We start from the raw sequence: 26,502 nt of genomic DNA on the forward strand, positions 1-26,502 counted from the left end.
TTTTCAACATCAGATTTAACTCGGTATACTCGGTAGGTTTCAGTATTTACCGTTCTTTGTAATCTCTGACAATGGATTTCCTGAACTTCTTAACTCATTTACAGTGTTTCAGCAAAAGAAACACCGGGTGTATCGAGTTAAACCTGCTGTGAAGAACTCAGTAAACAGATTGGAAAAAAATACCGAGCTAATTTTAGTGCTGTGTGGAGAGATCGTGAACCTGTCAACCGACTCGTTCAAGCCCACAACGAATGAACAACCCAAACCGTTCTTACCTCGCCACGCAGCAGTTCTCCTCCACACATGGCTCCAATCTGCTCGGCTGTCATCTCTTCCGCCGCCTCGATCCCCGTCATTTTCTGCACCACTTCCTTCAAAATCAGCAAATCCAAACTGAAACAAACAACGTCATCAATCTATGAAATCTTTCACCAGCCAAAATCCTCACGCCCATACCTCTTATGCGCCTTCAGCTGATTGGCCACGTACTGCAGCAACCCACTCAGTTCGATGTTGTACTTCTTGTAGATGGCCCCGCAAAAGTTGGCCAAACTCTGCAGCCACAGCGAAATCGAAGTGCCATCGTTCTGCATCGGGTTGCGATCGACCTGCTCCAGGGATTCGATCAGACAGTATCCGAGCACGTCGTACGACAGCGACGTCAGATACTTGAGCGAATCCACAACCGGCGTGATCAGATTGTCGTAGATTTGAATTTGCAGTAGGATCTGAAATAGGCGGGGAAGGTGACTTAGTACCTAGATAGCTTGATTGATCAAACGACTTACATAATCGAACAGGAACCCCGGCGAACAGTGACTCAGCTTGCCGATCAGTCGCCCCACTGGTTTGCTATTCTCCTTGCTGACCCGCTTCATCAACGCTTTGATCTGCTTCTGGGCATTCCCCCGCCGTCGAATCAACTTCGGCTGCAGCTGGTAGGTGTCGTTCTTCCAGCGGGCGTACAAACTATACCGGAATTGGTACGGATAGAGCTTCACAATGGACCAGATTTCCTCGGCCACACAGCAGTTGCAGTCCATGTAGGACAGGGAAGGAAGGATCGACGCATCCAGCAGCGTAAGGATGTCGTAGTAGAGCTGCTCGTTCTCCGAACCGGGGGCAGGGGTGTTGGCCGGATCGACGTTCATTTCCGTGAGAATGACCCGAACCAGGCGGAGAAGTTTGTACAGGAGAACCGGATCGAAGTGCAGAGAAGGTCCCAAGGCGATGAACATCGGGAATGCATGGTTCCGTAGCTTAGAGATTGTGGTCACCGGCGCTGGGGCCAATTTGCTTAGGCCATTGCTGATGGGACGCCCCTTGATGTTGCACGGAAGGGCACACTTCAGACGATAAACCGGTTCGATTATCATGTGCAACAGACGGGAAAGCGCTCCGGCAATCCGCTGATGGACCATGATCGACTGTTCCGGAAGCTTCTTCAGCAAGAGCTGAGCAGTGTTCCAATCTCCGACGTGTAGAAGAGCCTCACACAGACCCCACTTCTGATTGGTAGCGTACTTTTCCGGAGTCATCTCCTTTTCCGGTTCCGGTTCTTGCTCTTTATCCTTATTCGTCGAAACTACATTCAACTTCCGGACGAACTCTTTCGCATCGTTCACATCCGTCTCCCATTCGCTTACGATCAGTTTATCGGTCGGACTGAGCCAGGCGTAAATATCGTCCAGCTTGATCACTCCATGCTGCAGAAGCAGAGCCGTCACCTTGAACAGCGATTCCGGAGTCCGACTATCGGCAAAGTGTCGATATTTGTACCCCAACACCTCGCAAATGATGTTTCCATCGTTGATGTACGACTGCAGCAGCGGAATGAAGATTTTATCCTGTTCCGGTCGGGTTTCGAACGATTCCAGCATAATGTCGAGCACCCGATTCGGGTCCAAGTTGAAGCAGCCGATGAGGGATTTGATGATTTCCAGAATGCTTTGTACTGTGTTGGTTTCGGTGAATTCCTGATTCAGTTCGGTAATTAGTTTGGCGTAGCCTTCGCTTTCCTCGCGGAACAGATTGAAACGGCGCTGTTTGTAGCTATAAGGGAAACGAAAAAAAAAAAAACGAATTTAGCTACAAGCTTTTTTTTTTATCTAGATCTTGAGGCTCAATACTAGAGGAATTCCTGCAGAAACTCCTAGATGAATTCGTGAACGAACTAATAGAGGAAGTCCTGAAAGAACTCCTGGAGGAATCCCTGACAAAACTCCTAGAGGAATTCCTGAAGTAGCACCTAGAGGAATTCCTGCAGAAATTCCTGAAGGAACTCCTAGAGGAATTCTTGAAGGAACTTCTAGAATTCTTGAAGGAAATCCTAGAGATATTCCTGAAGGAACTCCTAGAGAAATTCCTGAAGGAAATCCTAGAGAAATTCCTGAAGGAACTCCTAGAGAAATTCCTGAAGAAACTCCTAGAGAAATTCCTGAAGGAACTTCTAGAGGAATTCCTAAAGAAACTCCTAGAGGAATTCATGAAGGAACTCCTAAAAGAAATCCTGAAGGAACTCCTAGAATTCCTGAAGGAAATTCTAGAGAAATTCCTGAAGGAACTCCTACACTGAGGATACTGCAACTCCGAAAATCATACGAATCAACTATGCTTTTTTGCCACAAGAATTTCTTGTGAAAATCATAGTTACTAACTATGATTTTGGATTCAAAGCACCAACTATTATTGTCATACTGTTACTGTATAAATTTCATAACACTCACGTATGAAAACCATACCGATAACGTATAAAATCCGAAATTATGTCGTATGACTATCATACATACTTTTATGAAATATTTTGCACAAATTAAAAAAAAATCGCAATCTGGAATCGAACCAGGAACGTCAAGGTTGGCGAGTGCGTGCTTTACTCATACGCCCATCGACGCTTCGGAAGTAGAAGTGGTTAGAAGCCAATAAAAGGTTCTGTTGTTTTTTAGCAATGGTGTTTCATAACACATCTTATGATTTTCATACGATGCTTTTATGAGATTTTTCATACGACAAGTCTTATGGATTTCGCTTTTCAATGTATGAAAAGCATACGAGAACTATGAAATGATGAAAAAAATAAAAATTACTGATTCATAAGAAGCAAACTATGAAAAGCACATTCGAGTGTTCGGGATACAATCGTACGGCAACACGAGATACAGCATCCGATTTTATTATTCGATTTTGCGGTGAATTGCTACTCTAATATCGAGCAAACTATATCTCCGGTAAAGTTTACGATCGCTGTTACACTTTTTTCGTGAAGTGCACATAGGAATCGAAGTGAAAGTGGTAAAATTTGCCAATTTTGTTTGTGAACATATCACGAGGTTGAGTCGTCTGAATTGAAAGAACACCAACACACGCATAGCCGACGTGTATATATCGTGACAGTATAGATTGGCTTGTCCCGAGTGGCAGATAGATCCAAAATAAGAACTTTTTCGCGGCGCGTGTAAAAAATCAACAACCTTGGAGTGAATACATCCGCCGCACAAACCATGGCTTCGGCCGTGGGCTTTCCTCCACTGCCGGGGGACCCAGGAGATCCTGGTGGGCCTGGAGGAGGAGGACCTACGAACTTTTTCGACGGTAGTTATGCAGGGCAGCGTCTACCTTGGTACATGGACAAAAACGGAACATCTGGTGCGATACAGGTGCTACGAATGCAAGCGGTCAAGGGAATGTTACCAGAAGATCCGTTCCTTCTTCGCCTGTCAGTGGAGAAATGTATTGGTGCGCCAATCGACGGGGCCATTTCGGAAGGTAAGGGTTCCACTTATGCCCTTAAGGTCCGAGGCACCAAACAAGTGGAAAAGCTACTAAAAATGACTACGCTTCTCGACGGGACAAAGATCAAAATTGTGGAACATCCTACACTTAACACCTCCAGATGCATTGTCAACTGCTCCGCAGTAATCAAGCTTTCTGACGACGTGCTCAAGGACTACCTATCTACGCAAGGAGTCATCGATCTCCGTCGGATAACCAGATTAGTCGGGAAAAAACGCGAGAATACTGCTACAATGATCCTCTCATTTAGTGGCACTGTAATCCCTGAAAGCGTTGAATTCGGATGGCAACGTTGCAAGACAAAACCCTACTATCCAGCACCGATGCAATGCTTCAATTGTTGGAGTTTTGGCCATACACGTTTACGATGCCTACAAGTACAAACCTGTGGTACTTGTGCCCAATCTCATCCGATCGACACAGAAATGGCATGTGAAGCAGACATTTGGTGTTCTCGTTGCAATAATAACAGTCATCCCCTATCAAGCCGGAAATGTCCTGCGTACATAAAGGAAAACGAAGTACAAAGAATCCGCGTAGACCAAGGGTGTTCATATCCGGCAGCAAAACGAATGTATGAACAGACACACAGCAGTAAATCGTTCGCTGCTGTAACAGTTGCTGGTAAAGATCAACAAATCGCTGAATTGTTGGCCAGAGTAGATAACCTTCTTAAAGAATTGGAGAAAAAGGACAAACGCATAGAGGCTCTTGAATTAGCAGCTGTCCAAGGCAATTCCACTGCCGACAATAGTCTGCTAGAAACCCTGACCAAAAAAGTAGACGTCCTGAGCAATGAGCTGAAAAAGAAGGACCGACAGATTCAAGACCTTGAGTCAATACTTAATCCGAACTCTCGCCTGGATTCGGTGAAAAAGCACGGAACAATAGAAGACCTGCTTGCCAAGAATTCGACACTCGAGGCAACACTATCAAACAAAAATCATGAGATAAAAACGCTGAGAAATATCATGGACAGTTTACGATCTCAAAAACCACCAACACCTGCTCTACCAGTCGACAAATTAGTTTACGACGTTCAGGACACCGAAGAAGCTTCAGAAACGCAGCAAAGTACGGAACGAACAGCTCACATGTGCTCGAGCGTTTCGGACACTGAAATGGATCTAAACCCCCCAGCGGCATCAGCGGCTCTCCCCAGGAGGAATAAGTCAAAACGAAGAGATCACCAAGAAGGCGACCGAGAAAAGTCTGTCAAAAGAAGCCATAATCCCTCAGACTCAGATGAATCAGTACAACACATACCGAAGGTTATCATAACCAGCGGTATTGTTCAGAAGAAGTAACAATTTCCAACATCAACTCTCCAGTCATCTAATAAACAAAAAAGTACCATCTCCGGCGGTTTACCAACATCAACTAACAGTGAACCGTAACGGGCAAGTAACAAACTCATCAACGATCCATATCAAAGATTCGACTGGACCTACTCCAAACATACTCAACCATCTATCGAGAACGCAGCATTCCTCAACAACATTAAGAAAACTCAGACCCGCAAATGTAGCAGCCATGCGCGCATCGGTACTGGAAGACTCCCTCCGGCACTCGAGTGCGACATCTGCCTGCGGAACGCACAACGACGATACAGCACGTACTGCGGATATCCCGGTCTCTCCCCGAGGCAGTCGAGGCCCCGACAGTGCGGACGATATCTCCCCACCGGAACTGGCGGACAACCCCCGTCACCTCGGGGACACCGGAAGAGGGACGGACAAGGGTAGCAATACCTATTCCCCTTTGGACAGCGTGGGAATCAAGCCAACGTTTGACATCAACAACACCAGTACAGTTACGTCTACACCGAGACTAGCGGAGCACAGTCGTCTTACAACCACAACATTCACCTCCGGGACGCACAAGGGCGACACAGCCCGTTCCCCGGCTAACCCGGTTTTCCCCCGAGGCAGTCGAGGCCCCGACAGTGCGGACGATATCCCCCCACCGGAACTGGCGGACAACCCCCGTCACCTCGGGGACACCGGAAGAGGGACGGACAAGGGTAGCAATACCTATTCCCCTTTGGACAGCGTGGGAATCAAGCCACCTCTAGACTTCAACAGCATCTACACAGCTTCTACACAAACCCCGCGACAGGATACCAGAACATCATCGTTGCATGCCTGCCAAACCAGGATCCCGTCATCAGCAGTTTCTGTGGCTGCCATTTACGATGCCAATCACCGACTTCGATATGGTTTTGGCGGAACGCCTCAGCAGAGCACTTCTTCTGCTATCCCAGAAAATACGTTTTCACATCCGAATGCCCCTGTTGGATCATCGAATCAGCTACCCTCAACAGGTCATTCACAATCACCTCCCCGCAATCCATCCGGATGCACAGCAGACACGACGGGTACTCGCTTTGCTCTACAATGGAATATGAACGGGTTTGTAAATAATCTGTCAGATCTTGAGATGATCTGTCACAATAACGCGCCTATTGTGTTAGCTCTGCAAGAAGTTCACCGCACCACTCCTGATTTGATGAACAAATCCCTCTCAGGTAGATACAGGTGGACTTACAAACGCGGACAAAACATCTACCATTCGGTGGCTATCGGGATATTAGCCCAAATCCCGTTCAGTCCAATACAGATCGACACTATATTGCCAATCATAGCTGTCCGTATAGAATTTCCTATACCCATATCTATAGTGTCCTTTTACCTCCCATGCGGCAAAATTGATAACCTAAATGAACAACTACTGCGCATCTGCGAGCAAATACCTGAACCGAGAATTCTTCTCGGAGACTGCAATGGCCATCACCCAATTTGGGGCAGCGCGTCGCCAAATCTCCGAGGGACAGTAATCGCAGAGTTAGTTGAAACTGCAGATCTGATGGTTCTCAACGATGGATGTAAAACGTACTATAATGGTGAGCGACAGACATCTATCGATATTTCGATGATCAGCACTTCCATAGCTAATCGTTTCCTGTGGAGCGCTAGTGATGACCCTATGAACAGTGACCATGTTCCAATATCCATTTTCCTCAACGACGCACCACCCAAAACCTCTCGTCGACCCCGTTGGGTTTACGACCAGGCAAACTGGGAAACCTATCAAAACTGTATCGAAGAATCGCTGGATACAGTCGAGCCACAAACCATGTCCGACCTAGTAAATATAATCAATGGTGCAGCTACTGCAGCTATCCCGAAGACTAGTGCTCATCCAGGGCGAAGAGCTCTCGCATGGTGGTCGCCTGAAACAAAGAAAGCCGTGAAAGCGAGAAGGAAGGCTCTTAGAGCGGCAAAACGAATACCAGATGGTCATCCAAACAAAGAGGATGCCCTACTTGCATATCGATCAGCAAGAAACGAATGTCGACAATGTATTCGAAATGCAAAACTCCAGAGTTGGAACAAATTCCTGGACAGCATTAACGATCAACAAACTCCCACTGAACTATGGAACAAAGTGAACTCTTTAAACGGCAAGCGCAAAATGAATGGACTGGCAATCCGTCATCAAGGGACCATCACACGTGAACCGAGCGTCGTAGCAAACGTCTTCGCAGATTATTTCGCTGACCTCTCAGCAATCCAACGGTACAACAGCTCGTTTATCCGTGCAAACAATGTTTCAACGGATCCCATCAATCAGCTCCTTGTTCCCGCCGACAACAACCACGAAATCAACAGCCCATTCTCTTTAATGGAATTGAACTATGCTCTTAGTAAAGGGAAAGGCAGCTCAGCTGGTTCTGATGAGATTGGGTATCCCATGTTAAAAAATCTCACCGAAAGAGGCAGACGTTTTCTTCTGAAACTATTGAACCAAGAGTGGATCAACAACACGCTTCCAGAGAGTTGGAAACACAGTCTAATAGTCCCAATACCAAAAAGCAAACTTCCATCGAGTGAACCAAATAACTTTCGCCCGATATCACTAACATCCTGTGTATCGAAAGTCCTCGAGAGGATGGTCAACCGTCGGTTGATACAATATCTCACCGATGGAAATTTTCTCGATCACAGACAGCACGCCTTCAGACCAGGGCATGGCACAGGTAGTTACTTCGCTACCTTAGGCCAGGTGCTGAATGATGCACTTTTAGCCAATCATCATGTGGAAATAGCTATACTAGATCTGGAAAAAGCATACAATCGAGCATATACACCCAACGTCTTCAAAACACTTACGCGATGGGGACTTTCTGGTAACATCATGCATTTCATCAAGAATTTCCTCTCAAAACGCACATTCCAAGTGCTAATCGGAAACCATCGTTCAACCGTTGCCACTGAGGAAACCGGAGTGCCACAAGGCTCCGTCATAGCTGTTACCCTGTTTTTAATAGCAATGAATGGTGTCTTTGAAAAACTTCCGAAAGGGATCTATATTTTCGTGTACGCGGACGACATTGTCCTTGTAGCTGTAGGAAAACACCCGGTGGCATTAAGGAGGAAGCTCCAAGCTGCGGTAACGGCAGTCACAAAATGGGCTGATTCTACGGGCTTTAATATGTCTGCCGACAAAAGTGTCAGAACGCATGTATGTTCCCTCAAACACCGCCCACCATTAAAACCGGTCACCATACGCGGAATCGCTATCCCATTCAAAAAAACTGTTCGGATCTTGGGAGTTTACATCGATCGCAGGCTTTCCTTCGTTGACCATTGCACCCACGTCAAAAAGGAATGCAAAACCCGCTTAAACTTGTTGAAAGTACTCGCTAAGAACCATACAGTCAACAATCGCAAAACCCGATTAAAAGCTGCCCGCGCAATTATCGACAGTAAGCTACTATATGGCATCGAGCTGTCATGTAGAGCATCAGACATGTTGTGCAGTAAACTGGCTCCTATCTACAATAACGCTATAAGGATAACATCAGGACTTCTACCATCTACTCCAGCAGTGGCAGCCTGTATTGAATCAGGATCACTACCGTTCGAATACAAATTCGTTAGCGCCATTTGCAGAAGAGCTGTTAGTTTCTTGGAGAAGACAAGTCACTGCGACACAGAGGTCTTTATCCTCGGTGAGGCTAATCGACTTCTAAGAACGGTAGCCAATCAAACTCTCCCTCCAGTTGCAGAGACCTACTGGACCGGAGCCAGAGGTTGGCGATCTCCTGCGCCCAAACTTGACCTCTCGATAAAAAGACATTTCAAGGCCGGTGATAACACAGCAGCGCTGCGATCGTCAGTAACACACCTTTTAGTAACTGAGTACCGATATCATACGCAAAGATATACAGATGGCTCTAAAGCATGTGGACAAGTTGGGATCGGTGTCTGTGGAGCAGACGTCAACATTAGTCACCGACTCTCGGATATATGCTCCGTGTTTTCTGCAGAGGCTATGGCAGTGTTCTTGGCTGCTTCGCAGCCATCCAATCAACCGGTTGTCATTTTGTCGGACTCAGCCAGCGTAATACAAGCACTGAACTCTTCCTGTTCCCAACATCCCTGGATTCAGGCAACCCAGGCAATCCTCGACAACAATAACAATATCACGTTTATTTGGATCCCGGGGCATTGCGGGATACCCGGCAATGAAACTGCTGATAAATTAGCCTCACAAGGTAGACTGCATAGAAGGCGCTATACGCAGAACGTTCCAGGACAAGACATTAAAAAGTGGATCAACAACATTGTCGGGCTAGCATGGGCTAAGGACTGGAGCGATAGAAGAGATCCGTTTATTCGCAAAATAAAAGGAGACACCGATAGATGGACCGACACACAAGGTTATAAAGACCAAAAGGTTCTTTCAAGGCTTCGCACGGGACACACTCGAGTGTCCCACAACATGGCTGGTGGATCTAACTTCCACAAACAATGTGATCTTTGCGGAATCTCCAATTCCGTAGAACACTTCATCAGTAGCTGTCCCAAATTTGATGACCTTCGCAAGCTCTACAACATTGGATCCATCCGAGATGCACTATGCAACGACGCAGCAAGCGAAGCAGCAACAATACGTTTCCTCAAAGACGCTGAGCTGTTTGACCATATTTAAACTGCTACATTGGCTAACACTAGTACATACAACGATGACGACCTACGCCTGAATTATGACGCTGATTACGGAGAACGACCAAAGTACCACAACAACCCGATGAAGAATACCCGCAACACGTACTGATACTGCAAAGGAATATGCTAAGGAATCACACTTACACTTTTTGTATATTGTTGTATTTAATGTAATTTAACTGCCCAGGGGAGTCATTATAAACTCTCTTTTCTCAAAGAGATGAACCAGCCCAAGGCTGAAAGTCTCTAAAATAAAGCGAATTGAATTGAATTGAATGAAAAGCATACGAACAGTATTCTCAGTGTAGAGAAATTCGTAAAGGAACTTCTAGAAGAATTCATGAAGGAACTACTGAGGAATTTATGAAGGAACTCCTAGAATTCCTGAAGGAACTCCTTGAGGAATTTCTGAAGGAACTCCTAGAGGATTTCCTGAAGGAACTCCTAGAAGAATTCATGAAGGAACTCCTAGAGGAATTCCTGAAGGAACTCCTAGAGGAATTCCTGAGCACCTACAGGAATTCCTGCAGAAACTCCTGGAGGAATTCATGAAGGAACTCCTAGATGAATTCCTGAAGGAACTCCTAGAATTCCTGAAGGAAACCCTAGAGAAATTCCTGAAGGAACTCCTAGAGAAATTCCTGAAGGAACTCCTAGAGAAATTCCTGAAGGAACTTCTAGAGGAATTCCTAAAGAAACTCCTAGAGGAATTCATGAAGGAACTCCTAGAGGAATTTTTGAAGGAACTCCTAGAATTCCTGAAGGAACTCCTAGAATTCCTGAAGGAAATTCTAGAGAAATTCCTGAAGGAACTACTAGAGAAATTCCTGAAGGAACTCCTAGCGGAATTCCTGAAGTAACTCCTAGAGGAATCCCTGAAGAAACTGCTAGAGGAATTCCTGAAGGAACTCCTGGAGGAACTCCTAGAGGAATTCCTGAAGGAACTCCTAGAGGAATTCCTACAAAAATGCCTCGAGGAATTCCTGAAGGAACTGCTAGACGAATTTCTGAAAGAACTTCTAGAGGAATTTCTGAAGGATCTCCTAGAGGAATTCCTTAAGGAACTCCTAGAGGAATTCCTGAAGGAACTCCTAGAGGAATTCCTGAAGGAACTCCTAGAGAAATTCCTGAAGCAACTCCTCGAGAAATTCCTGAAAAAACTTTTAGAGAAATTCCTGAAGGAACTCCTAGACGTATTCCTGGAGGAGCTCCTAGAGAAATTCCTACAAAAAAATCCTGAAGGAAGTCCTAGAGGAATTGTTCAAGGAACTCCAGGAGGAAATGTTGAAGGAACTCCTAGAGTAATTCCTGCAGAAACTCCTTCTCATTCCCGAAGGAACTCCTAGAGGAATTCCTACAAAAATTCCTGTAGGAACTCCTACAGGAATTCCTGGAAGAACTTCTAGAGGAATTCCTGAAGGAACTCCTCGAGGAATTCCTGAAAGAACTTCTAGAGGAATTCCTGAAAGGACTTCTAGAGGAATTCCTGAAGGAACTCCTAGAGGAATTCCTGAAGAAACTTCTAGAGAAATTCCTGAAGGAACTCCTAAAGGAATATCTGTAGAAACTCCTAAAGGAATTCCTGAAGGAACTCCTAGACGTATTCCTGGAGGAACTCCTAGCGGAATAGGAAGCAATCAGTGAAGTACTAGATTGAAAGTAGTCAGCTGGATTTTTGTATGGTGAGATGATCAGTTCTCCATTTGTGTAATGAAATGGTACAAACAGTGTGGGTTATATGATTTCTTGACTAATTTGATGCTATTTGAGCAAAAGTTTGGGTAACTGTGTTGTTATATTAGTTATTTCTTGCAACTTTAAGGACAAACGTCTTGAAATCCCGCTTCAATAGTACATCAGAACTTCAGACGCACAAATCTCAAGATGCAAGCTTTAAACAACAATGCATTTTATTATTCTGATCTTGCTCACTTGTAATTAGCTTAAAATGAGAAGCTCAGGTGCGCTGGTTTTGTTTACGAAGAGATTTGTGCCCTCGAAATCGTGAGTAGGTGCCAAAGTCGGCCATTGTGGCGGCCATGTTGGGATTCTAACAAGTCTGTCCTTAACAACACAGTTATCTAAAGTTTTGCTCAAACAGCATCAAATTAGGCTAGAAACCGTATAACCCACGCTGTTTGCACCATTTCATTGCAGAAATGGAGAACTGATTATCTCACCATACAAAAATCTAGCTCACTACTTTCAATCTAGTACTTCACTGATTGCGTCCTATTCCTGCAAATAATCCTGAAGGAACTGCTAGAGGAATTGCTCAAGGAACTCCAGGAGGAAATGCTGAAAAAACTCCTAGAGTAATTCCTGCTGAAACTCCTCCTCATTCCTGAAGTAACTCCTGGAGGAATACATGAAATAACTCCTAGGGGAATTCCTACAAAAATTCCTGTACGAACTCCTAGAGAAATTCCTGGAAGAACTTCTAGAGAAATTCCTGAAGGAACTCCTCGAGGAATTCCTGAAAAAACTTCTAGACGAATTCCTGAAGGAACTCCTAGAGGAATTCCTGAAGGAACTCCTAGAGGAATTCCTACAAAAATGCCTCGAAGAATTCCTGAAGGAACTGCTAGACGAATTTCTGAAAGAACTTCTAGAGGAATTCCTGAAGGAACTCCTAGAGGAATTTCAGAAGGAACTCCTAGAGTAATTCCTGAAGGAACTCCTAGAGGAATTCCTGAAGGAACTCCTAGAGGAATTCCTGAAGGAACTCCTAGAGGAATTCCTGAAGGAACTCCTAGAGGAATTCCTGAAGGAACTCCTAGAGGAATTCCTGAAGAAACTCCTAGAGAAATTCCTGAAGGAACTCCTAGACGTATTCCTGGAGGAGCTCCTAGAGGAATTCCTACAAAAAAAAAATCCTGAAGGAAGTCCTAGAGGAATTGCTCAAGGAACTCCAGGAGGAAATGTTGAAGGAACTCCTAGAGTAATTCCTGCAGAAACTCCTTCTCATTCCTGAAAGAACTCCTAGAGGAATTGCTACAAAAATTCCTGTAGAAACTCCTAGAGGAATTCCTGGAAGACCTTCTAGAGGAATTCCTGAAGGAACTCCTCGAGGAATTCCTGAAAGAACTTCTAGAGGAATTCCTGAAGGAACTCCTAGAGGAATTCCTGAAGAAACTTCTAGAGAAATTCCTGAAGGAACTCCTAAAGGAATATCTGTAGGAACTCCTAAAGGAATTCCTGAAGGAACTCCTAGACGTATTCCTGAAGGAACTCCTAGCGGAATTCCTACAAATAATCCAGAAGGAACTGCTAGAGGAATTGCTCAAGGAACTCCAGGAGGAAAAGCTGAAGGAACTCCTAGAGTAATTCCTGCTGAAACTCCTCCTCATTCCTTAAGTAACTCCTAGAGGAATTCATGAAAGAACTCCTAGGGGAATTCTCACAAAAATTCCTCGAGAAATTCCTGTAGGAACTCCTCGAGGAATTCCTGAAAAAACTTCCAGACGAATTCCCGAAGGAACTCCTAGAGGGATTCCTACAAAAATGCCCCGAGGAATTCCTGAAGAAACTGCTAGACGAAATCCTGAAAGAACTTCTAGAGGAATTCCTGAAGGAACTCTTAGAGGAATTCCTACAAAAAAAATCTTGAAGGAACTCCTAGAGGAATTGCTCAAGGAACTCCAAGAGGAAATGCTGAAGGAATTCCTGAATGAACTGCAAATGTTAGCTTATCAGAATTTTTCCTAAATGTTTTTCTTTAATACTTACTATAGTTTCGTCTTGACCTTGATGAACTTGGTGTAAAAACTTCTATTCTTGATTGTCCCCACGTCCTGCAGTGTGTCGATCTCCAGCCGTTCCTTTAGCAACTTTTCCGAAAGGAACCGCTCCGACTCCTTAACGATGTAGCAAAACGCACCGCGTTCCTCGGTGGAAGCATCGGTGCCGCTTGCCCCACCACCTCCCGCAGCCGTTTCCGCGTCCAGCACGCCAAAGATATCCAACATAATTGACGGAATGTCACTGTGCAAATTGGCCAACTCCCCCAGCATCACCAGGGCGCTTTCCTTTTTGATCGGTCCCCGAATACCGTGAGACACCAGCTCGTAGATCGCCCGTGCGATATCCGTCTTCCGGCCATTCTCTCCGAGCAGCGGACTTCCGCTATCCTCCTTCAGCAGTGCTTTGCACTGTTTCAAGCTGCAAGAGAAATCAAAACAATATAAATTTCAAGGTTACCACCCACAGCACCCTATCCCCAGCAAAGTGAATTTTCCTCAAGTGGAGCCGCTTTTCCGCTTCGGTTTCCATCGGAACTCGCGTGGATCCCGAGCAAAACAATGCATTCATTCCACTCCACCACAAAAAGAGCATCACATCAAACACACATCCCGCACACCGCCGCCGGAAGAAAAAGAAAACTTTTTTCCTTCTGCTGATGCGGGAGCCCCGCTGCTCTCGAGCGAAACTCCCGCCGACTAAAATTCACGATATCCGCACGAATAACGAGCCGTCCGGGAAAAATCCACCATCCACAGGAAGCGCACCACTTGAGCTACACTTTGCACCGGGTTTCGGGCCGGAAAAACGCCAATTACAATTCAGATTTTCCACTTCTTTCCCACGATTTCCAAATATCAGCGTTCAGCATTTTTGCGACCAATATTTCGGTTTGACGTTTTCGCCTTTGCTGGCGCGGTTGTGTTCGTTGTGTTCGTTGTGTTGGTGCGCGACGGGATGCACGGAGGGAAATTGAATTGAAAGCGATCTAAAGCCGTGTAGCAGGCGACTGCAGAAAATCGTGATTTTACTGCAAGGAGAATACATTTTACTAAGGTGGCGCAGATAAACATTGCAAACCACTGGTTGTCTTTTCCACTCTTCTGGTGTTCTTATGCAACTAAAATAGTGACGTCACTATTTCAGTTCCATAAGAACACCAGAAGAATAGAAGAGACAACCAGTGGTTTGCAATGTTTATCTGCGCCACCTTAGTAAAATGTATTCTCCTTGGATTTTACTGTACCATTATTTTCGATTGACATTTCTGAAGGGACACACACTAAGCTGTCAAAATCTGTTCAAAACAAAAAAAATACCCCGAAGCGGCGTCGATTTGTATCGCTTAGGTTGTTTTTGCTCCAAAAAGTGCTTAAAACTCGCATTTACCTTGTGAAACTAATCTTAACGTGAAGTTTATCATCTTGTAATAGCAATCAATATCAATCTACAAACATGACAACCGCAATTGATCCCGTAAGTACCTGTTTTCGACTTTTCCATTTGAGGTTATGTTCCCTGCCCAGAAATAATGATGTTTACGATCTATCCTGCCAGGATCTGCGCACCAAAATCGACACCGCTTGCCGGACGGCCGAGGAATTCACCAAGCTGTATTACGAAAGCGTAGACAAGAAACGCCACCAGATGGCTCGACTCTACATGGATAACGGGCTGCTGGTGTGGAATGGTAACGGCGCCAACGGCAAGGACAACATCCAGAAGTACTTCCAGGAACTGCCCCGCTCGGAGCACATCATGAACACCCTGGACGCGCAGCCTATCATCGACGACGCTGTGTCCTCGCAGCTTACATTCATCATTCAGGTGTCCGGAACGGTTAAGTTCCAGGACAATCCCACCAAACCGTTCCAGCAGACGTTCATGATCACGGCGCAAGGCGACAAGTGGAAGATTGCGAGCGATTGCTTCCGGTTGCAGGATGCTATCTTTTAAGAGCTGCTGCGGATCAATACACGGATGATTTGGAAGAGATTCGGTGAGTTTGAAGATTAATGAAAGAATCGTCCTTGGAGTGAGACTTGAACAAACTTTATTTTGCTTATTCCGTTTTCGGTTTCTTGCTGTCCGGTTCGTCCTCCGTGTTGAAAATGGGTTTCGGTTGGGTCTTGTTGTAGGCCGGAGAGATCCAGTAGGGATTTTCGGCCGCTTCCTTGGCATACTTCAGGATGGCCTCGCGAGGGTCCTGGTCGTCTTCCACTCGCTTGCTAAGTCCCAAATTCCGTATGACGTAGGATGACAGTGTGCCTCCCGAGCTGGCCACTCGTCCTCCCTGGCCGCTGGTGATGGGCAAATCCGGTCGTCTGGATTTAACCGGATCCATGCGATCTTTTTCCAGCTTCTTTCGGTGGGAGCGTGACTTTTCCTGCCGGAACATCGGCAGTGCGTGCGGAGTTATGACCTGACTGGTTCCGATCATCTCCATGTCCTTTTTCTTACGATAGGTTCGGACGACGCACAGCTTGGCTCCTCTCATACTGCGCTTCTCGTCGTACAGGCCCCGAATGATTCCGTTTCCGCATCCCACGAAGACCTGATTCAACTTCGGATGCCAATGAGCACGGATCACGTGTGAATCCGTAATCGGAATGGTTGCTACGGTTTCGAACGTTTTGGTATCGAAGAAGTACAAATTCGCCTGCTTCTGTCCTTTGGGCAGGGATTCTCCCGTCAGAACCATGGTGTCATCCGGACTGAAACAGCAATCGGTTGTGTCGTACCGTGAGAAAAGGTTGCCAAACTCGTGAAGCGGCTTTTTAAATGCTCTCAAATCCCATAACTTCAGGGTTTCATCGGTTGACCTGGTGGCTAGAATCTGTCCTGCGTACGAGAAGAGGATTGATGAAATGTCGCTTCCTTTGGCATGAGCGTCCCTCACGCAGTGGGTCGTATTGACGAACATCTTCCGCGTGTCCCAGGTTTGAATCGACCCGTCGCTACATCCAGCCGCAATTAGGGTCCCATCTCGATTGTACGTACAAGCTGTTGGAACCGTCTTCAATCCTCCTTGGGCTCGAGTTTTGATGACATTCTTCTGTTCCTTGGACTTGGCAAATACCCATGTCCTCAGAGTGGAATCCATCGCGCTTGTCAAAAATTCATCCTTTTTAACAAAGTTCCAGCAGCCCCCTGTCAGTCCGGCCACATGACCCTTTGTCCTGGTCATATCCGTTATGTACTGGTCACCTATTTTACGAAACGAAATGAAACATTCAGTAACTGTTTACTTCTGCTTCGTAAAAATGGAACAAACGTCTAGCATACAGATGAACCAACATCAGAAAACTCAAAAACCTAAAGCTCACCTTTAACGCACTCCATCTTCTCGAAGCCATCTCGATCCAGTACCTTCGCCTGGGAACTTCCGGAAACTACCAAAATCATATCTCCGGTAGTGGAATAGTGCAAATCCCGAATCGGGTGATTTTCGCAAGGTTGCAAACTCCGGAAGCTCTTCATCGATTTATCCATTCCGGAAAAGTCCCAAAAGTTTAAATTGTAATCCACCGAACCGGTTGCCAACCGGACCCCGGACGGATCGGCCGCCAGCGAAATGACCGCTTTGGATCCATGTCGCATTTCTACCTCGTGCGAATTTGGAATCTTATTGATCGGGGCGTCTTCATCGAAATCATCGTCATCGTCATCATCCTCGTCGCTATCTTCACTGTCCCGGCGTTCCCTCCTTTTGACTTTCCCCTCACCGGAACCCGCGGCAGTCGTTGGCATGGGCCCGATCACCTCCTCATCGCTCTCCCCATCCGATGACCCACCTCCACCACCATCCCCGGGTTCCTCAACCCGGATCGCATTCGGATCTTCTTCGGCCTTCGGAGCGTTCTGTTTAGCCTTCTGGATCATCTCGTTGATGTCGAACTGCTTGGCCTTCCGACCGAATCCGGCAATTCCCATTACTTCCTGCATTCGGCTGTTTTCCAGATCGGATGCTATTTTGTCCACGTCCGAGTGCTGTTTCGAGCCGGATCCGGACGGTCCCGGCTCGGGAGGTGGTTCCACACGGCTGAACGATCCAAAGCCACCGGATGCTGAAAGAAGTTTGTAGTCAAATAAAAACAGCAATATTTGGTGTTTTGCCAATTTTACCTGTTGCAGGAGCTGCATTTTCAGCTGCAGGTGATGTTTTCAGCTGTATTTTACCAAAAGTTATTTTTCCTTTATTCATTTTGGATTTATTTTCGACGAAAAACGTAAAATTCCAAAATATTTTTCAAATCGATTACTGCTTTGACGGCTGGTTATGTTTACAAAATGTTGTTCCCTTCAGAAGTTTCCACAAGCAGAGAAAGCCGCTTGAAAATGATCTAAAACACACGCATACTCAAAACTGTTCAGTTCAATCAGGATTGAATCAGAATAAATAAAATAGGGTAATTTCTTAAGGAGAAGCCAGCCGCTTATGAATGACAGCGCAAGGGGTTTCCAATCGTTTTCGTTTTTGCGGCGATTCCCGGGTAAAAATTAACTATTAATTTGCATACAAGGGGGTGCTGATGAGGACCATTCGATGTGTTGCCTCTTACCGAAGACGGCTAATAGCAAGACGGACAGCTCCCACCCTGTTGCAGGCGACATGGTCGAAACGAAAAGAGAGTGAAGATAGAAAAAATAACACGACGTCTCGTATCACCTTAATGGTTAAAATTGAACCAGTTGCGTTCGAAGGATTGTTAACATCGAACCAGTCAATGAGGTACAGAGATACAGCTGGCGCCGATAAACATTGCGAACCACTAGTTGTCTCTTTTGTTCTGCCGCTGATCTAATGCAGTGACGTCACTAATTGAGTTGTTTATCTGCGATCAGATAATCTTTATCTGCGCCACCTGTATCTGTACCTCATTGCGAACCAGTAGCGTTCGAAAGATCGTTGAAATCGAACCAGTTGCGTTCGAAGGAATATTGAAATTGAACCAGTAGCGTTCGAAGGATTGCTGAAATCGAACCAGTTGCGTTCGAAGGATTATTGAAATCGAACCAGTAGCATTCGAAGGATTGTTAACATCGAACCAGTAGCGTTCGAAGGATTGTTGAAAGCGAACCAGTAGCCACAGACAAACAGACGTAACACTTGCGAAATTTCCATCGACCACGCTTTTAACGATCATTTGAAATATTCATAGTTGTTGCTTTCACAACCAGAGGCGCGCGCATCGTTTTTCTATGCGTTTGACGTTTCACACTAGCGCCTTCTGTTGACGATATTGCACAACACAGTGATTCGTGCAACTTTTCCACCAGGTGATGGTAGTGTGAAATGGGCAATGGATTTTCATGAAAATCGTTTAAGGTGTTACGTCTGTTTGTCTGTGCAGTAGCGTTCGAAGGATTGCTGAAATCGAACCAGTTGCGTTCGACGGAATATTGAAATCGAACTAGTAGCGTTCGAAAGATTGTTGACATCGAACCAGTTGCATTTGAAGGAATATTAAAATCGAACCAGTAGCGTTCGAAGGATTGCTGAAATTGAACCAGTTGCGTTCGAAGGAATATTGAAATCGAACCAGTAGCGTTTGAAGGAAAGTTGACATCGAACCAGTAGCGTTCGAAGGATTGTTGAAATCGAATCAGTAGCGTTCGAAGGATTGTTGACATCGAACCAGTTGCGTTCGAAGGATCGTTGAAATCGATCCAGTTGAGTTCGAAGGATTGTTGACATCAAACCAGTAGCGTTCAAAGAGATGTTGGAATCGAACTAGCAGCAGTGTTCGGGGAGTCACCAAACCTTTGTAGCGATACACAGGTAGTTGTGGGAAATCGCTTTAAGCTAAAAAGATCTTTATTAGTTTTGTATAAGTTCAGTAAACGGAATGCAATCTTACAATTTTGGTGTCCTACCGTACGACGATGTTACTTTCGTGCTTCCGGGATACACGGCTCTATACCAAGTATTTTGGACTATATAATGGTAAGGCAATGTAACATAATGTTTGATGAGGCAATAATAATCAATAAACTTACTTATTCTATAGAGGTTTAAGGTGAATAATACACTCTGATGAATCCAAATTATCGCAATGCCGTAGTGCCACTCAAAATAGCAAATTCTAGTAATAGGTGCAATATAACAATTATTAAACTGATCCAATTCAAAGACATGTAACTTTCTTACCGTATGTAACTGTTTAAAGGAAATAAGCGATGAAAAACCGTAATTCTTACAAGAAAAGGCTTTCTAACTGTGTTTATCACACCGGCTAATTATCACTAAGGACCAAATCTGAATAGTCATCATCGGTGACAGATCGTCGTTTTTGCTAGTATTTGTTATCTTGTCTTCTCTACCTACTGTCATGCTCTGTGGTAACCACACTGATCGATTCGGCCGAGGGGCTAGCTGATCGGCGCAACAAGCAGTCTTAGGAATGTTGTAATCGAACCACTAGCGTTCACAGCAGTTGTTGAAATCGAACCAGTATCGTTCAAAGGATTGTTGCGATCGAACTAGCAGCGTTTGGAGGAGTTGTGAAATTAAACCAGTGAGGTTAGATGAAGATGAAATCGAACTAGCGTTGTTCCAAAAATGTAGCGGTCGAAAGATTATTGAATTCGAATCAGTAGCTTTTGCGGATTGTAAAAAAATGAAGCTGTAGCATTAGGAGAATAGATGTTGAACCTGTAGCGTTTGAAGGACTACTGTTGAACAAATAGGGTTTATTGGATTGTGGAAACTGAACCAATGGCTTTAAAGAAAGGAGTTTATTTAAGGTGAAACATCAAGAAATCCCATTGCAATTTTTCATACAAACTTTAGAGGCACAAATCTGACGAACAAAGCATCGAACCAAGCCGCACTTGTTTTTCCTGGCTTTGCTCACTTCCAAAAAGAGGCAGCTTTTACAAATCGAGAGCATTTGCTAACAAATTTTCAAGATTGGTGCTCTTGAAAACGTGAGTAGGGGACCAAGTCGGCCATTGTGACAGCCATGTTTGTATTCTCTGAAGTTTCTCCTTAAATCAGTATCATTTCAAACGGAAGTATTCCCTTGAGTTTATGAATTTTGAATTTGAACCAATAGCTTGACCAAAGGCTTGTTGATGTATTGTTCAAGGCTCCTAAAGTCCTATCGGGATTCTTGTTTTAAACCACAATATATGGTTCAAGAGTACATATTTACTCATTTTTTGACGTTTTTATTAACCGTAGTTGAAAATATATAATTTTTATGTTTTTAGCCTTTTGTCTCGTCCCTAGCTTATAACACATACTTTGAGTGATTTTTTTCACCGTGTATGTCAGATAGGAACATTTTTGAAATCCCAGTGCGAAAAATGTCGAGCTCCGTCACACAAGGTTGACCTCAAGTGTCAAAGTAGAACTATTAATACCATTTTACTTATTTCGAATTTTCTCATTATTCCTTTGTTTTTCAAGTTCGAGTCAAGTACAATTCCGATTATAATACCATGCTTGATCGTATTATTCAATATAAGCGAAATTTCGTCTTTAATTTTAGGACCCTATTCTCGGAGGAATCCTTGGAAAAATTTCTGAAAGTATACGTGGGAGGAATACCCAGAGAAATATCTGAAGAGATCTCATGAGGAAATACTGGAAGAAATCCTAGACAATTTTCTGGAGAATTCCTTGGATTGATTGATTGATTTAGCTATATTATAGAGGCTTTCAGTCCTTGGAGGAAATTCTGAAGAAATTCCTGGAGGAATTCTGGGAGGAATGCTTAGAAAATTTCAGCAGAAATATTTTGAGGAAATCTTAGAGAAATTTTAGATAGAATTCTTGGAGAAATCCCTGATTTAATTCCTGGAGGAATCCCTGAAACAACTCCTGGGAAAATCTCTAGAGATAATTCTGGAGGAATGCCTGGACAAACTTCTGAACAAATTCCTGGCGGAATTCCTGGAAGAATTCTTGGATGAGATTTCTTGGATAAATTCTGGGAGCAATCCCTGAAAATTCCTGGAGAAATTTATGAAAAAATCCCTTGAGAATTTCTAGAAGGGTTTCCTGGAAGAACCCTTGGAGGAATTTCTGGAGGATTCCCTGGAGGAATCTCTGGGGATATCCCTGGAGAAATTCGTGGCAAAATCCCTGGAGAAACCCCTGAAGCAATTCTTAGACGAATCATTCCTGGAGAATTTCGTGGAAGGATCTCTGAAAAAATCCATAGAGGATTCCCTGGACATAATTTTTGAAGGATATCGTGGAGCAATTCCTGGAGAAATTTCTTGCGGAATTTCTGGAGAAATCCTCAATGAAATTCATGAACAAATCCCTGGGAGAATCCTTGAAGAAATTTGTGGAGAAATCCCTGGAGAAATCTCTGGGAATATCCCTGGAGAAATTGGCGGAAAAGTCACAGGAGGAACCTATGGAGCAATTCCTGGATGAATCTCTGGAGGAATTCCTCGAGGAATGTCTGAAGGAATCCATGAAAAAATCCTGAAAGTATTCCTGGACAATTGCATTAAAGGATCTCCGAAAAAAAAAAATCCCTAGAGGATTTCCTGAAGAAATCCTTGAAGGATTTCCTAAAGATATCCCTGGGGGAATCTTTGAAGAAATTTGCTGGAGAAATCCCAGAAAAGATCCTGAAGGTATTCCTGGAGAACTTCCTGGAAGAATTTCTTAAGAAATCTCTAGAGGATTTACTGGAAGTATCCTTGGAGGAACTTCTGGATGATTTCCTGGAGGAATTTTCGAAGGATTTCCTGGAGGTATCCATAGGAAAATCCCTGGAGAATTCCATGGAGAAATGTCTGGAGAAATTCCTACAGCAATTGCTGATGGAATCTCATGAGCAATTCCTAGGCCAGGAGGAATAGGAACTCCTAGAGAAATCTCTAGAGGAATCCCTGGAGGAATCTTTAGATGAGTTCCTGGAAAATTTTTTTGAGAAATCCCTGCAAGAATTCCCTGAAAAATACCTGGAAAAATCCTAGAGGAATTCCTGAAGAAATCACAGTTGGGATTCTTGGAGAAATTCTGAAGAAATCCTTAGAAGAGTTCCTGAAGTAACTTCAGAAGGAATCCTGGAAGCCATTTCAAGAGGAATTCCTAAGGGAATCCTTAAACAGTTCCTGCAGAGAGTTCTGAATTAATTCCTGGAGAAGTTTCTAAAAGAATACAAGGATGAATTCCTGTAGGAGCCCTAAGAATCCTGGGAGAATCTTTGGATGAATTAAAAAAAAATGTAGCAGAAAGAATCACAGAAGGAATTCCCGAGTAAAGCCCTGCAGAAATTCTTGGAGGCAACCCTGGAATGCCTGTAGGGTTTAACGGAGGAATCTCTAGAAATATCCCTGGAGGAATCTCTAGAAATATCCCTGGAGGAATCTCTAGAATAGGGTCCTAAAATTAAAGACGAAATCTCGCTTATATTGAAAATACGATCAAGCATGGTATTCTAAACGGAATTGTACTTTACTCGAACTTGAAAAACAAAGGAATAATGAGAAAATTCGAAATAAGTTAAATGGTAAATAGTTCTGCTTTGACATTTGAGGTCTACCTTATGTGACTGAGCTCGACATTTTCCGCACTGGGATTTCAAAAATGTTCCTATCTGACATACAAGGTGAAAAAAAATCACTCAAAGTATGTGTTATAAGCTAGGGACGAGACAAAAGGCTAAAAACATAAAAAATATATATTTTCAACTACGAACACTTATGTGGCCGGCAGGGTACCCGGGTACCTTTTTCAATTTCAAATCTCGATATTTTAATGGTTATTGAGACTAGGATGTTGGAACTCTGTTAGATCTTAGAACTCGTGAATATACATCTATTACTGGGGTTGACCCAATTTTAAAGTGAGGAGGGGCAGGGGAGGGGGGCTCCTGCATTTTTTTATTACGTGGAAGGCCGGCAGGGTACCCGGGTATCCACGAAATTGAAATGATCATATCTCCGTCAATTTTTCATCGATTTTGGAAATGTTTAGCTCATTCAATTCAGAAACTCATCATCTATCGGGAAAATATTTGGTTAGACCGATCTAATCACTGTGGTTTTCGGAAAATCCATATTTTTGGGAGCATGTCCTTATACCATATTGAAACCCACATTGTTAAGGCTAGGATACCTTAAAGTGTTTATGGTCAACCATGGCCTCACGGGAAGCGTGTTCCGAAATCACAGTTTCAAAGTCAACACGTTTTATGATTCCAGGCCGGTCAGATACAATATACCAAAGCAACTTTACGATGCTTGGTACCGAAATTGCTACTAACCTACCGAAAATCCCGTATATTGTATTGTATAAAAACACGGATCCGGTACCTATGGTGATCGGACCGGTCCAACCAAATACGATTTCGATAGATAATGAGTTTCTGAGTTGAATGAGGCAAAAACTTTTAAAATCGGTGGAAAATCGCTGAGATATGATCATTTTCATTTCGTGGGTACCCGGGTACTCTGCCGGCCTTCTACGGGTGTTTTTTTTTTGCTGGCCACACTAAGGTTAATTAAAACGTCAAAAAATGAGTAAATATGTACTCTTGAACCATATATTGTGGTTTAAAACAAGAATCCCGATAGGACTTTAGGAGCCTATTGTTCCAGGGATTCATCCAGGTATTTCTTCAGGGATTTACCCAACTAACATTTTCGCTGTATAAGAGCTTAAGCGAGCTTTCTTCCAAGGGCGTTTGCTCCATAAGCTTTTATGCAGCTACTTTTGTTAGTAGGGTATCCAGGAAGTCTTCCAAGGATTGCTCCAGGAATTCCTCAAATGATTTCTTCAGAAATTCCTCTCAGGTTCTCTATAAAAATCCATTCAGCAGTTCCTTCGGAAATTTCAGAAATCCTTCAATCATCTTTTCAGAGATGTATCCAAGAACTTTTCCAGGATTACGTAATGATTTTTTTTGAATATTTTCAAGAATTTCTGGAGGAATTCCTTCAACGAATTGTGTTGGAAGATAATTTACAGAAACCAGGTTAGTCTTCAAAAGAGTTCGTAGTTTCCAAAAGAGTTCAGCTATAGTTTCTTATGAATGTTTTGTAGAGATTAACAAAAAATAGAACAAAATAATGCACGAGTAAATAAAAATCCCTATTCTTCCAGAACTTGGTCACCGCTACCAGCGCCACGTTGATTTATGTAGATCATGCGAGCTTTTTTAATGTATTGTACAAAATACAACAGCGTGACTGCTGAAGAAATAATTAATGCTTTTAGAATATACATACTTATTGTATTTTTTTTATTTTTTTGATTTTTTTTTTATTCTTGGCGAACGATTGGAAATATGTTGAAAGGAAGTTGGCTTTCTCAGTCTTTGAAAATTAAACGATTTTGTTCTATTCCGCCCGACGTTTCGGCCATGGGATGCGGCCTTTTTCAAGGGAAAAATTGATCAATCGCTTTCGTCCTAAATTGTATGTTTTTGTGATTGTCGGTTGGTCGTGATCTGGGCTTTTTTGTGGTGATTTTGTGGTAACTTTTTGCATCAACTTTTCACAGTACTACTCAATCTACCAACGACTGTTTCAAAATCTTTGAACGAGGAAACGTCTGGAATGAAATCGTTGAATTTTCAGAGACTGAGAGAGCCTTCCTTCGATATAATGTTAATATATTCAATTTCATTGTATTGCGTATAGTTTTATAATCTAGTAGGTACAAATTTGCTAAGGGTGCTTGCCCCCCCCCCCCCCCCCTGACCGAAAAGCTGGTTACGCCCTTGTGAGCCCGTATGAAAACAAAAAGAACTGAATTAATCGGTGCCGTAATCGTTTGTTTTCCAATAGGATGAATATGGGAGCATGAGATTACTGCTGGCACACATACCCTATATGTAACACTAAGTAGGTTTTTATATATCTGCTTTCTGGATCTTAAAGACTGATTTTTTGAATTTCAAACCAAGGAATTTTTGGGAAAACGGGGGTATATTTAGATTTTTTATAACCTTTCCGCTAACTCCTTTCTTGGTTCTAGGTATAATAATTTCAAAAGTTCCTGATTGATTTAGGAAACCTCTAAAACCTTGTATTAACTTGGATTAGTATTTTTTCCACAATCGCAATAGGGAATAAAATTTTTAACCTTATTGAAGTTGAACATTCACGAGTGCAAATTCGTATATTGGGTATAAACAAAACCCACCAGTTACTATAAATGGAAGCTGTGAAGTTCGTACTTACTGCAAATTATTAATAGAACTGTGCACCTGCCACCATCAACCATGCATCGCCATTTAGTCCAGACTGAGTTTTGCCTCCGCTGCTGAAGTCGTTCCTTGATGGAAGGCAAAAACCTCGCTCTTCGCTTTGTTCTGGTCAGGTCAGCCGGTCATCGTCTCGTCGTCGTGACGTTGTTCCACTGTGGTACCTATAGGCAGTGAGTGAGTGGCCTACATATATTCCACCCCTCACTCCCATACTGGTTCAATAGGCCAAGTTCTGACAGTGAATGCGATTTTTTTTGCGAAAAGTAGAAAAACGTGAACTGGCCGGTAGCAGCTGATTTCACGACTGTTTTAAATTTTCTGGCCTTTTCTCGTTTCATAGCTCTGACAGGGTTAGTGCAATAAGGTTGACCCCTGGATCCCCCCTTGACGGTCAACACGTCGCGCTATGGTGTTATTCGTTGTAAATACTCAGGCTGGTCCGAATGGGAAGGAAACCTCGCATTTCCGCATGCCTTCGAAGGTAAACCGTGAATATTATTGGGGTCGATGGTAGAATATACACTCGTAGATGTATGCCGGTTACTTGTTGCATTGAAAAGTTGGGGAAAACAATCACAGCCGATGATTGTTTTGAGAGAAGGCGCGATTTTCAACGCTGACCTTGGCGAAATTTTAGATGTGGACGAATTCCTGCACATCGCGGCCAGGATGAAATCACTCGTTCGTGATCGCGTGAATGCATTGTGAAATTCAATTAATCGTAAATTTGTATTACTGTTCCGATGTTTTGAACTGCGCTGTATACTTGCTAA

The 26,502-nt window shown here is 43.7% G+C and overlaps 3 protein-coding genes across 5 annotated transcripts in view; 1 reads left to right on the forward strand and 2 right to left on the reverse strand.

The window, feature by feature from the left end:
- Positions 1-14,479, reverse strand: part of LOC109415853 (THO complex subunit 2) — a 27,767-nt gene extending 13,288 nt beyond the window's left edge. For all 3 annotated transcript variants that reach the window (XR_009997348.1, XR_009997347.1, XM_019689801.3), the window contains exons 1-5: positions 14,366-14,479; positions 13,536-13,967; positions 789-2,052; positions 457-728; positions 276-393 (exon numbers count right to left, since the gene is read on the reverse strand). Coding sequence is in view for 1 of the 3 variants with exons in the window: in XM_019689801.3 (XP_019545346.2) it covers positions 276-393; positions 457-728; positions 789-2,052; positions 13,536-13,967; positions 14,366-14,418 (2,139 nt within the window). In the remaining 2 variants the exon portion in view is untranslated. The remainder of the gene's footprint in view (positions 1-275; positions 394-456; positions 729-788; positions 2,053-13,535; positions 13,968-14,365) is intronic.
- Positions 14,480-14,841: 362 nt separating this feature from the next.
- On the forward strand, positions 14,842-15,542 carry LOC109402269 (NTF2-related export protein). Its single transcript, XM_019674923.3, has 2 exons — positions 14,842-15,023; positions 15,105-15,542. The coding sequence occupies exons 1-2, from the start codon at positions 15,003-15,005 to the stop codon at positions 15,501-15,503; spliced, it is 420 nt and encodes a 139-aa protein (XP_019530468.1). The 5' UTR covers positions 14,842-15,002; the 3' UTR covers positions 15,504-15,542.
- Positions 15,543-15,577: 35 nt separating this feature from the next.
- LOC109415856 (gastrulation defective protein 1 homolog) lies at positions 15,578-17,852 on the reverse strand. The gene is made up of 3 exons (XM_019689804.3): positions 17,673-17,852; positions 16,874-17,614; positions 15,578-16,754 (listed from the first exon to the last, which is right to left on the reverse strand). Exons 1-3 carry the CDS (start codon positions 17,749-17,751, stop codon positions 15,610-15,612), a joined length of 1,965 nt encoding a protein of 654 aa, XP_019545349.3. The 5' UTR covers positions 17,752-17,852; the 3' UTR covers positions 15,578-15,609.
- Positions 17,853-26,502: the final 8,650 nt, after the last annotated feature.

The sequence above is a fragment of the Aedes albopictus genome, chromosome 2 (genome assembly GCF_035046485.1).
Source record: "Aedes albopictus strain Foshan chromosome 2, AalbF5, whole genome shotgun sequence".
Lineage (NCBI taxonomy): Eukaryota > Metazoa > Arthropoda > Insecta > Diptera > Culicidae > Aedes > Aedes albopictus.